This window comes from Pantherophis guttatus, chromosome 2 (genome assembly GCF_059756535.1).
Source record: "Pantherophis guttatus breed Tessera chromosome 2, ASM5975653v1, whole genome shotgun sequence".
In the NCBI taxonomy this organism is placed as follows: domain Eukaryota; kingdom Metazoa; phylum Chordata; class Lepidosauria; order Squamata; family Colubridae; genus Pantherophis; species Pantherophis guttatus.
In genome coordinates, this window is record NC_142064.1 from 82,871,262 (window position 1) to 82,885,243 (window position 13,982).

At 37.2% G+C, this 13,982-nt stretch overlaps 2 protein-coding genes and 1 long non-coding RNA gene across 6 annotated transcripts in view; 1 reads left to right on the forward strand and 2 right to left on the reverse strand.

The window, feature by feature from the left end:
- Window positions 1-2,041, reverse strand: part of MOB3B (MOB kinase activator 3B) — an 87,573-nt gene extending 85,532 nt beyond the window's left edge. The window contains exon 1 of one of the 2 annotated variants that reach the window (XM_034410554.3): window positions 1,641-2,041. The gene's annotated coding sequence lies outside the window, so the exon portion shown is untranslated. Of the gene's footprint in view, window positions 1-88; window positions 1,485-1,640 lie in introns of those variants that run through there. The other variant, XM_087886330.1, reaches the window with a different exon arrangement.
- Window positions 1,431-11,018, forward strand: LOC117661561 (uncharacterized). Of its 3 annotated transcripts, none has more exons than XR_015732290.1 (3): window positions 1,431-1,654; window positions 4,042-4,120; window positions 6,957-11,018. It is a non-coding gene; the product is annotated as an uncharacterized LOC117661561 (long non-coding RNA). The 3 variants fall into 3 exon arrangements; XR_015732291.1 differs by lacking the exon at window positions 4,042-4,120 and adding an exon at window positions 2,147-2,207 and having other exon boundaries at window positions 1,571-1,654; XR_015732289.1 differs by lacking the exon at window positions 4,042-4,120.
- Window positions 10,678-13,982, reverse strand: part of C9orf72 (C9orf72-SMCR8 complex subunit) — a 20,313-nt gene continuing 17,008 nt past the window's right edge. The window contains exons 10-11 of the mRNA XM_034410553.3: window positions 13,502-13,611; window positions 10,678-13,399 (exon numbers count right to left, since the gene is read on the reverse strand). Of these exons, the coding sequence (XP_034266444.1) occupies window positions 13,213-13,399; window positions 13,502-13,611 (297 nt within the window). The 3' untranslated portion in view covers window positions 10,678-13,212. The remainder of the gene's footprint in view (window positions 13,400-13,501; window positions 13,612-13,982) is intronic.

Here is a 13,982-nt window from a genome sequence, read left to right on the forward strand (position 1 = left end):
AAACAATAGCCCACTTGCTGCTCTTTGCCCCCCCCCCCACACACACACAAAAATAAATAAATAAATACATACATACATACATACATACTTCCTTTTTTCGTGAGAAGGTCGGTGAAAAAAAGCTGTTCATCCCAATGGAAGAAAAAGCTTAAAAAGCAAAATCCGAAAGAAAAAGGGAGGCGTTGAGATGTTTGAGAGAAGATCCAGAAGAAATTATTTCAATCCAGTTCTACTTTTAAAAAATAAGTAAATAGGAAAGCCACTGCGGCAGTCCTGGCAATTTACCTGGGACCGACTTTAGTTAAGCTTTATGTGGTTTATTTTAAGCCTGTGCTTTTCCGAGAGTGGGATGGTTACTTGAATGTGTGGAATGTAATTGGGAAACTAAACTTCCCCTGAATTGAAATAAAATATACAAATCTCCGTGGCATTAATCCCCCCACAAATACTACAACATCCCTTTACTGCTCCCCCCCCCAAAAGTGTTGAATCTGTTGCAATTTCTGTCTCCCAGGCAATTAATCTTGTTCCTTATAAAAGGCCTCCTATACTGAACAACCACATGACTCCAGCAACAATCTCCCCCACCCCTTAATTCAAAAGGCTCTTTGCAGTCATTGGAAGGAGGAGGAGGAGGAGGAGGAGGAGGGGAATCAGCAGCCCCAGTTGCTAAAAAACTGAGGAAAAATGGTACAGGTAGTCCTCGACTTACAACCACATTTTTTTTTTAATTTGATTTATATGCCGCCCTTCTCCGGAGACTCAGGGCGGCTTACAATGTGCCCAACAATTTGTTACAATTGAGCCCAACATTTCTATTGCTAAGTGAGACAGCTGTTAAGTGAGTTTTTTGCCCCATTTTACAACTCTTCTTGCCACAGTTAGATGAATCACTGCAGCTGTCAAGTTAGTAAAGCAGTTGTTAAGTAAATCCAGCTTCCCCATTAAAAACTATACTTGTCAGAAGGGGATTTCATGAGCCTGGGACACTGCAACCATCATAATAAACATGAGTCAGTTGCCAAGTATCTGAATTTTGATCATGTGTGAGCATGGGGATGCCACTATGTTAGTAAGTGTGAAAGGGGGTCAGAAGTCATTTTTTCATGCCGCTGTAACTTTGAACGGTCATTAAACGAACTGTTGTAAGTCGAGGACTACCTGTAATAAGGTTAAAAGTATACCACTGAAAAGAACCGATCCTTTCTCAATCCTTTTGGAGGGGGGGAGGTAATTTCTATTGCAACCGGTGCCTGACTTCCGAGTAAAATATGTGCCCGGGATGAGGGGGGGCAATCCAAATTTAATCTAATTTTAAGAGTAAGACGGTCCCGCCGAGCTTCCTAACAGCCGCCTGAATTTAGGCTGCGAAGGACGAGGAAAAGCGGTGGGGGAGCCAAACTTTCACGGCGCAATATTGCATAATTCAAGATGCGCAGTTTTCCCTCCTTCTCCGCCTCCTCGGCGAGATCATCACACACGCACGCAAAGACACACACACACACACCTCCCTCTCCCCACCACCACCACCACCCCCCAGGTCCATTTCCAAGAGGAACCTGAAGCGATCCCAGACGGAGGGGACTGCTAATAAGGAGAAGCAGCCTAAAGCAGAAGGCATTCCTTCCTTGGGATTTTACCTTCGTTCAACCCGGTAAGGGATAAGCGGCGGCTTCTTTCTGGCTCCTTCCTTCCACAGCGCAAGGATGTTGGACGGAAACCTGGGGTGGTAGTTTGCAACCACAAGTAAATCAACTCCAAAGAGGGATTTCCAAGGAGAGAGAGAGAGTGGGTGGGAAAAGCCCAACCAAATCAAAACTCCAGTCAAACAAAAATGGGGGAGTTTGTTGCAATGGGGTTAAGTGGGTCTCTTAATACGCGCAGCACCTCGGTCGCCGGGAGGATAGCGACCAAAAAAAAGAAGAAGAAAAGACGGGATTCCCGCAGCGAAACGCCGCCGCGACATCAACAAACGCCCTTGCACTCCGGCGGGACTCGCGCGGTTGAGTACCGTCCTGTACCGAAAGGAGTCGACAAGGTTTCCCCTGGCGGACGCGGCTGAGTACTGCACTCTCCCCTTGGCAAGGGGAAAAAAAAAAAAGCCGACCGAAGGGAGCGTCGCTAAAGTGTCCCTCTTCAATTTCAGCGAAGGAAAGAGATTACTGGTTAAGAAGCAGAACGGCGGGAAATGTTTGCAAAAGCAAAAGGTGAAGTCTTATGCGATGGCCCAGAAGTACTAACTGTTCGATGAAAGCTGAAAAGAACAAGAGTGTTTTTGTAATCTTTGATTTATTTTTATTTTTTTTGTGTGTGTGCTTTCAAGTTGGTTCTTGGAGACTGCTTTTGCACAAATCCCTACAATTTTCTTGCCAATATTTTTTTTATTTATTTATTTATATGCCGCCCTTCTCCGAAGACTCAGGGCGGCTTACAATGTGCTCAGCAATAGCCTTCATCCTTTTGTATATTTATACAAAGTCAGCTTATTGCCCCCACAAACTGGGTCCTCAATTTACCTACCTTAGAAAGGATGGAAGGCTGAGTCAACCTTGAGCCTGGTGAGATTCGAACCCTGCAGTAATTGCAGGCAGCTGGTCTTAATAACCAGCTTAATAGGGTGCCTTAGACCACTGTACTACCAAGGCTCTTTTGGAAGAGGTTTGCCATTGGCTTTTTACCTAGGGCTGAGAGAAGATAACCGGCCCAAGGTCACCCAGCTGGCTTTGCCTAAAACAAGATTAGAATTCAATGTCTCTGGATTTCTAGTCTGATGCTTTAAACCGGACATTAAACCATCTCTCAGTCTCTGAATCTTGAACTGCTTGATTTCAATTCTGATGAGTCTTCTCTGCTTGGGGATCATGGAAGTTGAAGTGTGAAGGACATCAGGGGAGACATAAGAACCAGTGGTGAAATTGACATTTTTTTACTACTGGTTCTGTGGGCGTGGCTTGGTGGGCGTGGCTTGGTGGGCATGGCAGGGGAAGGATACTGCAAAATCTCCATTCCCACCCCTCTCTGGGGCCAGCCAGAGGTGGTATTTGCCAGTTTACTGAACTACTCAAAATTTCCACTACCAGTTCTCCAGAACCTGTCAGAACCTGCTGGATTTCACCCCTGATAAGAACATGAAAAGAGTCATGTTGAAATCACATGAATTCTGCCACCATCTTGTAAATGCATGCCATGGGCCCACCTTTTGATCATGTAGCCATGTTGTGCCGTGATGATCATAAGTATGATGACAAGTTGTAAATTACATTTTTCAGTGCCATTGTAACTTCAAGCTGTTGCTAAAGGAATGGTTGAATGTCAAGGACTATCTGTAATTTACTTCTTTTAAAAACGGCCAAATTGTTAACCAAATGGAAGGCAATTCCTTCACCTAACCATTTAACTAGAGGAAGTAAATGATTCTTAAGAGATTTGTTATTACCTAGGATCTAAAGTTTCACATCCTATTAAACAGACTTAGCAATAGAGAATGTTGACAAAAGGTAAAATGTTTTATAATGAGGATTTATTTTTTTAAAAAAAGAAGCCAGATGATTATTGGGTGGGGAAAAGTATATTCCCATTATAGGGACAGCTTCTTTAGCTTTTTGTTCCATCATTTTTTCAAGCAATTCAGAGCAAATGTGTATATTTCCCAAGAGTTTTGTCATTACAACAGTGGTTGGTTGCCCCCGGTTCGCACTGGTTCTATAGAACCGGTAGTAAAACCGGCAGGAGGCTCCACCCACCGACCCCAACATCATCAGAACGCTTCTGCGCATGCACAGAAGAGCACGCGCACGGCCCCGTTGCAAACCGGTAGTAAAGATAAGAAGAACCCACCCCTGCATTACAAGAAAGACTGGGTTCATGCATCATGATAAGCCAAAAAGTTCCTGTAAGCCAAAAATTTGATTTTGGGATAGGAGTTAACCTATGTCAATTTAGCTGCTGTGGCTTATTCAGCTAAGGGCAATGTGTGGCTCCAGACAAAATTAAGACTGCAAACCCTTCTTCCTTTTTCTTCTTTACTTTTTGCTTTAACAGGACTATGGATATAAATCATAAGGCAGTGGAGAACATTTCTTGATTTTGTGTGTGTATTGGTTTTCTCTAGCCTTTTGTGGTAAGATTTCTTAACATTATATGTTCTTAGTTTGGAGCAAGCTCTTCTGCAAATACTGAAATGTCTTGTTAAATGAACTTGCAAGATATTTGCTTTCACCACATATTTTTCCTCCCTGGGGAGGGAAAGACATGATCGTGTAAAGGGGCTCCACCAAAACTATTAAGGTCATATTCTACAATTACATCACTGTATCATTAGATTTACACCCTTGTTCTAGAGATGTACAGGAAAGAGAAAGGCAGTTGTTCAAGCACGAGAGAAAATTATTTTTCATATTCTCAGCAATTCTTAGACAGCTCCTTTTGTTAACCATTGTGAAATTGTAAAACGTTTTATTTTAAAATTGTTCATATTCATCTAAACAAAACACACAAAATTTATGGAGTCTTGTATTTTACGAACATTGGGCTAAATCTGATATGGACCTAGAACCGCCTTTGCTTATGAGACTGGATGAAAAAGTGTGGTATAATATTCCGGATTCAAGAGAGATAGATTCAAGTCCATATTGATTGTAAATCTCTACATTACAGATTTCTTGACTCTCCAAGAAGTAGAAAGTCATGCAGTTCAACTTTCACATGGTCCAGTTATATAATTTGATTCTAATGTCTTGTAACAAATAGCCAGAGAAGGAAATGAAATAAGTAGAGAAATTTCCATAATTTGCTTCCATGCCATAAAAAAAAAAAAACTTTCACTAAAAAGTTTCTAAATGTCTAGTTGTGATCAAAATGAGTATCAGGGTACCATTAAAGGAACAGTAGTATTGGCTATAGACAAGAAAAACTGAGTTAGGAAATCTCAAGTACCTGCTCATGATTAACTTCTGGATAAAGGCAAAGTGCCTGTGATGGATTTTGGCTCCCATTATCTGTACCCTTGGAGGTATCTATGGGGGAAGATGTCAAACATTCAAGTCAGTGACTGAGTCTGGGTGATTGAAATCTTCCCATTTTTTAAGTGCAGCCATAAACTTGGCTTTTTTGACCTCTCCCTGCAAACATACCTGTGGGCCTCTTTGCCAGAATAATTTGGGTCGTTAGTTGGACTCCAGCATCAACCTGAGAGTTACAAATCTTCCGCCCTGAATAAGTTTGAAAGTTGAAGCATTTTAAAGGAAGGGGAAAGGTAGAAAAATATGCCTTTGGAGACAAGTCTATTATTCGGAGCTGATACTTATTCCTGCCTAGTTGTTTGTAATTGTTCTTCCCTAATTGAAACACTTTAGCAGCGGAGATTATCCTAAAATGCAGTCCACATTGTTCAAGTTGATTGAAATTATTTATGCCCAAAATGTACTGAAGGAAAATTCAAAGTTAGATGTCTGACTAAAGGGACTTATTGTATCCTAAATCAAAGAAGGACTGAGCTCGTTATCAGAGAAGTGTGCCCAAAATGAATATAAAAAATGTGTTGTATGGCTAGGGCAAACATAACATTTCCAAAGATGTTTTTAAAAACAAGATAACCAATTTTAGAAAAATGAATGAGAAACCTTCCTTTATTTTAGTTATCAAATATACAAGCAAGGCAAGGGAAATAAAAGGACTAAACTGAAAAGGTAGTATTTAGCATCTTTAGAACGTATTTGTAAAAGAAAAATAGTTACCTATGGAAATTGAAACTGAGTGGTAAATTTATTGATCTATGTTCTTGCCTTTACCTTTTCTCATTATTCTGCTATCAAAATTTATTTATTCTTCTTGTTTTGATCATGTGATAGCTCTCAAGCACCGGGCCATGTTTTATAAAGGTGATGTTTTAAAAATAACTATGGCCATTTTGAGTTATTTCTTTGTTTGGCATTTCTTTTTATTGTATTTAAGATATTTGGCCAAGATTTTATCATTTTTTGTGTTACTTTCCCAGCCCATCCTTCTTGATGGTCGGGTTCATTATAACATGGTTAATTCTAATAATATGCTATGCTGAAACAAATACACCACATGCTATAATGTGATAGACTCATTCACACAACATTTGTAAGGCAATGGCTCAGTAACTACATCCTGTTGAATTATAAACTACTCAATCCATTTCAGTCTATGCTAATTGTGACAGAATCTGTTCCAGTGTATCAAAGTTCAACTTCCATAATCTTCCAATCAATGGTCATGCTGTTTTAAGGAATTATGGAAATTAAAAATCTGAAGAGCACGAGATTGGAAAACAGTGCCTAAATCAACACATGCTTTGTGAAAGGTCTTTATGTTCTTGAAACAGCTTATTAACTACAATGGAATCTTTAATAGTTTTTAGTATGGTTTTCAACATAGAGATAATTTCTAAATCACAGAAAACAATTGTTCTTTATTCTAACTGAACAGCCCCTATCCCCCACACATATTTTAAGAAGTATTCAGAAAAAATAGAACCAATATAGATCTAGGAACAGAAGCAATTACAAGACTAAAAATCAAGTCCTATCAAGACAAATTGAAGGTACTCCGAATGTTTAGCTTTGAGAAGAGAGGATTTTTGGAGGATATGATAGCATTCTTTAAATTCGTTAAATTCGATGTGTTATCCACTGTTCCAGAACACAGAGCACAAAAATGGATTTAAGGTGTAGGAATATAGATTTTCAATTACTATGAGAAAATTATTTCTAATATTAAGAGAATGGAATCAATTATCTTAAGATCCTAATGGAAAACAACAACAATGGCTTCAAGCAAAGTCTAGGCAGCCATCTGTCAGTGGCTCGTTAATTTGGATGTTTGTGCTGAGTAGGGGGTTAAAACTATGCTTCTGTGATTTGGTAATCTCCAGTTATTCTGGAGACATGTTAACCTGCTTGACTCTTAATTCCCTTTTAACTATTCTCTAGGGCACCAATGCTTTCTTCTGAGAAATGAAAAGAGACAGCTTAATTGTGAACCTTTGTCAGAAGCTGGAAAATTGGCAAGAATACACGCTGTGAAAAAAACCCAGCAAATTAGGTGAAGTCTGGCCCAACAGTTAAAAGCAACTACAGTATGTACTCAACATACTCAATTTGGAATAATCGTTGTATTTTTCTCCACATAAGCGCTCTAAAGCATGTGAAATAGTTTCTACCTACAAAATTAGTGCTAAGCGTCTTACTTTAAATTACAATATTTTTCTAATGAATCCTTCCCATAAAGCAGAGAAGAAAACTACATAATAAAGTCTTAATGAAGAAATCCTTTAAAGCTAATCAAGAAGATTCTAACGTATAAACATTTCATGTAGTTCTAGGACAGTTCTAAGGCGATTGTAGCTAGAACAAGGCTTTTAAGAGTGTAGTAAAGCAGAATAAAAGTTATGTAAGCCATCCTATAGACTTAGAACGCATTAGTGTATAACAGCACCTTCCCAATCTTTGTTTATCTTAAATACTAAGCAGGATTAATTTTCTGTCTCATATTTCAAAACAATTTAAACAAATATGGAAATTTTGGGAGAGATGAAATGTCCTGCACAGAGCAAAATGTCTTGGGGCTACTTCCAGTTGATGACAGTTTTTCAGACTTGTCTTATATTAGACAAAAGAAAAATATTCAAGTTATTATATAGCTTGGGTTAGTATTTGAAGAACTACCCAAGAATTCCAGGGTTGTAGTTGCCTTATAGAGGAGATGAGTGGCATAAAAATGTAATAAACACACACATAAACAAATATTGTAGAAATTGAAAAGCTTGCTGAAAACATCTGGAAGAAAACAATGGCAAAAACTTTTGTAATACTGTCAAGATTATTGAAATGCAGTCACTAGGAGTTGAATTCAATTAGATTACCTTCAACTTCATCTTTCAGATTCAAAAGCTGAAATATTTTTATTTCATTTAATACAAGTTTGAAAAACTGTAAAATGTCATCAACTGGAAGTAGCTCCAAGACATTTTGCTCTGTGCAGGACAGATCATCTCTCCCAAAATTTCCATATTTGGTTGAATTGTTTTGAAACATGAGGCAAAAATTTTTAAATACCTATTTCAACCGGCCAATGGCAGAATTATCATAAATTATATAGCTAATAATTGCTTTTTGAGATATCTACCATATATCAATTTTCTGATTTCAGTTTTCCATTGTTCTTCATTTTTATTGTAGGATCCCCTTGAACTCAACTTAAAATTAAAAAGCAAGGGTGTGAATTCAGGATTTCTTAACTGGTATTAGAAATTTAGCTTGCTGACTAACTGGAGTAGGAATAATGCTTATTTAAGAAGAAAAATGCTTAACCAGATCAGATCAAAGTGTACTTTGTCCAGCAATAGTTCCATGAATGCCCGCTAAAAAGTAATCAGAATTGCATTCTACTTTTTGTAAACATACCTGCTTAACAATTCTTAATCTCCTATTTTTCAGCAGCATTTGTAATTCAAAACTACCCATGAACAAGAAAAAGGGGAAACACAAGAGTTTAAGCTATACAGAAAAAAACATTATTTGCAAAAGTTAATTCCAGTGAATCACATGAAAAATCTGTAGTTTGGGTTTCCAAACTGTTTAAACTTGAATGCCTGACTGGAGAATTGTTGGCATGATATCCATACCTCTTTTTTCTTCAGTCAGAATTATTGACAAGATGAAATCCTGAATCCAGGTAGGACAATTCTTCATTTATGACTGCTATACAGGTAGTCCTCATTGACTGACCACTGCCATTCAACATTACAATGGCACTGAACAAAGGGGATTTACAAAGGGTCCTCATAGGTGCAGCCGTTCCAGTGTCCCTGTAATCATGTGATCTTGATTCGGACAGTTGGCAACTGACTCATAATTTTGAGTCACAGTGATCTTCAGTCACATAATCACCAATTGCAATCTTTGCTGTTGACTTCTGATCAGCAAAGTCAATGGGTAAGCTACCCTGTTTTCCCCAAAATAAGACATCCTGATAATAAGGCTTTTGAGCGCATGGCAATAAGGCCAAGCGCTTATTTCAGGGTTCAAAACAATATAAGACAGGGTCTTATTTTCAGGGAAACACGGTAGCAGATCACAAATGTGTGTATGTACTATGACAGCACAAAATTCACCTAACGAGCAACTGCAGAAGGCCGTGAATTCAAGTCCCGGCCTTAGCCATCAAATTGTGATTTCGGCCAATCAGTCACTCTCAGTCCAACTCACCTCACAGAGTTGTTGTCAGGAAAATAGGAAGAGTATGTTGGATATGTTCGCTGCCTAGAGCTATTTGTAAAAATAATAAAGGTGAGATACAATCAAACAAATGAGACTGCCATAAATGCTGTTAAATTGGCACAATCATGTGATAATCACACTTGCAGCCATGGCATTTAGCAATGCAACTCTCCCATTTATCATTTTAAGCACAGTACCTGTATCTGCAATGAGAGCCAGTTTGGTGCAATGGTTAAGGAACTAGGCTAGAAACCGGGAGACCAAATTCTATTTCTGCCCTTAGTCATGAAGGCATCCAGGCAACCTTGGGCCAGTCACTCTCAGCCCTCTGCAGCAGGCAATGGCAAACCATTTCTGAAAATCTTATTAAGAAAACTGCAGGGACCAATCCAGGCAGTCACCAAGGGTCAACATTAACCTGAAGGCTACTTCCCTCTAATAATCTGCAATGAATTCCACAATTGAGTCCCCTTGTGTTGTGTTCTGTCACCCAACAGATAGAACCTGGAATGTGCGTATCTAATTTATGGAGTTTATGGGCATCAGTACAATGTGCTATCTTGAGTCCATCTTGACTTTGATCTGATTCTGCAAGGAACTGGCTTGTTAATATGGGTGGCAGTAGGGAATGAATTTATCAGTTAAGCTTTTATTTTTTAAAAAAATAATTTCAGACCTGAACAAGTTTTGGTTATCACTTTAAAACTTGGGATCTGGGTGTTTGAAAGCTGCCTATACAGTATCCATTGCAACTTCTCCTGTCTTTTGCAGAGGAGATAATAGAGAGGAACCATTCTTCTTCACTGTGATCCACTGACTGATTTTTATTTTTTTACCCCTGTGGAGGGGTTGCCATTGCAACTTTACACAAAGGGTGTTTTATTCTCTCAGGGATTTAAAATTCTGATTCTATTGGTTTTATGTGTAGTTAAATTTTGGGACCACTATTTCAGTTTATTTGTCTGGTTCTGAATGGTCATAGGTATTAGAAATAATATTATTTAAAATATGGTTTTTGTACAGCTGGTCCTTGACTTATGACCAATTGAGCCAGGACTTACACTAGAAACTAGCAAAAAATGTCTCAAGTTGTAGTGAACATGATTGTGGGACGCTGCAAACATCTGAAATGGTGAGATGTTGCCAAGCACCCAAAATGCAATCACATGACTGTGTATGGGTTGTTAATTTTGAAAATGGGCAGTAAATAGGTTTTTTTGGAGGGTGGGGGAATGCATCATAAATTGAGGGCTACCTGTAATGAAACATGTACAATGAAGCAATTTTTGTAAAACTCTATTTTGCTGTTGTTGAAGATCATTGTTTCAATCTTCCTGAAGAAAAGAGAATTTTGTGGCAGCTGAAAAACTGTTTAAAGCTTAGAGGAGGATAGATAGTCTTGCTTTAAAATGTTAAAAACGCCACCAGAACATTTTCAATAGCTTAATTTAATGTTTAACCATAACATATGGAACACAGATCACGGTCACATAACTATTTTGTTACATAAACATGCGAGACAAAAGTGCATCAAAATTTGGTAAGTTTTTTAGTATTTACATTCCATAATGAATAAAGATGACATTGTAATAAAGATGATATTGTAATTTGTTTTCTTTTGTAATTCCAGTTGTATTGGTCAAAATACATCACGATACAGTTAGACACAGGATTGAATAATGTGGACTGAGTGTGGTGACATTCTTGTATACATATTCAGAAGAATGTAAAACTATGTAAACTGTTGAAAAAAAATTAAATGCTGTATGCCACCTTTCAACGTGTCATTTAATGAATTAGGAAAGAAGGGTTCATGTATTCTCGCATTTTTTTCGAAGGACTGAAAACGTGAAAAATACATAGAATCCTACAATGTATCAAGTTTAGCTCAACATTTTTTAACCCTGTGCCCATCAGATGTTTAGACCTACAAACCTCTCCTCAAATCAGTAATGAAGAGAAGGCCAGATACTTTTTCAAAGTCTATTTTCAATAAATTAAACTGAATGCATGAACAGTGAATACTGATTAAGATAATGAATTAGCTAATAATAATTTAAACAGTAAGATACAGTTGCACACACTTATTTTAAAATAATCCCTGGAATTTTTTCTGAAGTTTTTTCTGAAAATATAAACCTCTAAATCTCCTGTAGTTCTCAAATATTTACTGCACCAATATTCTAGAAAAATCCAAACACTTATTAGCAGAGTAAGTGATCAGAGCAAGGTCCTTCAAGTGTGGCTATACTCCTGGGCATCACTAGTAAAATTTCTGAAGTTAGTGTTCAACTTAGAGGGCTAAAAACCCACCACCTCGTTGTTTTCAATATTCTCCATTTATTGATTTGTGAATGCAGAATGCCATGTATACAGTAGTTTCAACTACTGAACTATTTGTTTTCTTAATTCTAGCAGAGCACAACTATGACCTGAAACTATTTTCTCTAAGATAAAATGTATTCTTAACATCAAGTTACTTAGTATTCACTTTGGGATTATTCCATATTTTGTTAAGAGGAAGGACGATTTCCCTTCTACCTTTCCCCCCATCAAGTTATAATTGCTTTGATAGCTTTCCCAATGCAAAATTGTACGTCATTTTAGAAAAAAAAAAATACAGATTCAGAGATCTAGGGAACCATGATAACCAGAGATTGACAGAGACAGCCTTGTTCATTTCCTTAACAGGAAAAGTTTGAAACTCACAAGATGTAAAAGTTAATGAGGAAAACTTTTTATAAAAACAGTATGTATTCATTTCAGTCACCACCGATAAACTGATCAAGAAAAATGACTAGGATTCTATAAGAACACCACTTCATATTATGGAATGCTGAAAAACAGCATTAAACCTTGATTTGACAAGTGCATTTCCTAAATCATATTAAACACATACATATTGCACATAAATACATCTGCCTTTGGCATCTTCCCTTCACTATAATTAAATAATAAATGCACTGAAACATGTAACAGCAGATATTCAGATTTTTTACTTATGAAACCTGCATAATAAAATCAATATAAATATCCAATACCATGCAGACACAAGGAAGACATGTACAACACAAGTGGAAGCTGATGTCATTTAAGAAAAAAGCAGAATTTTGTTACCATCCATCAATTCATAAATATAGAATAAGCATATTTATTTGGCTTTCATTCAGAATACAGAAGAGTTACTTAACCCCTCTTTAACAAAAGCTAAGCTTTTGTATTCACTTTGTTTTCTAATTACCTACAATGTGGTCAGTCATTAAGCAGTGTGACATCTGTGCTAACTTACCAGCAACAGAGTAGATTCACTGGGCACTAGTATGATTGGTGATACTTTACTAATTTAAAAATTCTCTCCAGGATCATGTCCGATTCCAGTTATGTCCAATTCCAAACTAAGTGACTTTTCTAAGCACAGTGTTTTATAGCTGTATTTAAATAGATAATGCCACAATTTCTAGGAGCTGTTAAAAAGTGTGAGAGAAGGAAGGAAGTTGGTACTATCTAAAGCAAATACCCCATGGAAATTGCGGTCTTCTGTCAGCATACGACACTTGTTTGTAGTTTAGTATCTCAAAATAGAGAAGGGGTGAATGTCTCATTTTGCCCAACACCAAGAACAAAAATGATAACGCTCTAAACAAAAACTATCTTTGTGCTCCAACAAAAACTATTTTAAAACATTTCTGTTGCTTTATTGTTTTGAAAGCTCCAGTTAGCATTCTGACCGCACGTAATGATATTGTCTCTTACTATAAGCAAAATAGAGCCTCTGAGCCTGCCTAAATTGAATAAATTTGAAAGCAAATTCTTTTTTTCACCTCTTCCTTCTACAGGCTGTAGTGTAAATTTACATTCAGTTGCAGTGGAGAGCAGCATGTGATTACGAAGAGAAGCATTTTTTTCCCTTTACAAAAACTTTTCAAATAGTATTATGAGGCTGCAACCAACCCATATTAAAAGGTCTTTAAAATGACATGAGGACATCGTGTTCTTGCACGCTGGTATAAAAAGGTTGACCAAAAAGAAACGAATGTAAACCAGGTTTGAGCTTTTCGGCAAAAGCCATTATTATGTTAAGATCGCCCTCTGCTGTTAAGTCCAGGTCTATCTTCAAGTTACGAAGAGATTTAAAAGGCTTTTTGCCTTTTTGCCTGCAAGTTGAAGAATAAAGATGTAGTTAACCGGAAAACTTTAAAACTATGTCAAGATGCAAGATAGCCAACCCCATAGTTCCCTTTAACTTTACAACTCACGTATCATCTTCGATGTATTTGATGAGAGTTAAGGCTTTTCTGTGAAGGACTAAGAGGAACTGTGCAAGAAATACACTCCTTAGAGACAATCCAGGTTTCAAATGAAAGACCTGTTAAGAATTGGCACACACAAAAATTACACCCTGAAAAATCTCCTTTAACTGGAGTTCTCTTACTGCTCTTCCATTCTCCTACAAACTGCCTTTATTTTATTTATTTTTATTAAACTTATATGATTGCTGTAGGCAACCTTTTTTCAAAAAATATTTTGGTTTACATCCCCAATAAACCAAAACAAGCATGACCAATGTCCAGGAATTATGAAATTTTATCCCCAAATGCCTGGAGAATTGCCCAGCCTTGCTTTATGTGCCCTAAATACATTACATATTTTCAATAAAAAATATTATTTTCATGGAAAATTATGCAAAAAGTATTTAATAAACAATATACCGTATTATTAGTTTTAAGTAAACTGAAA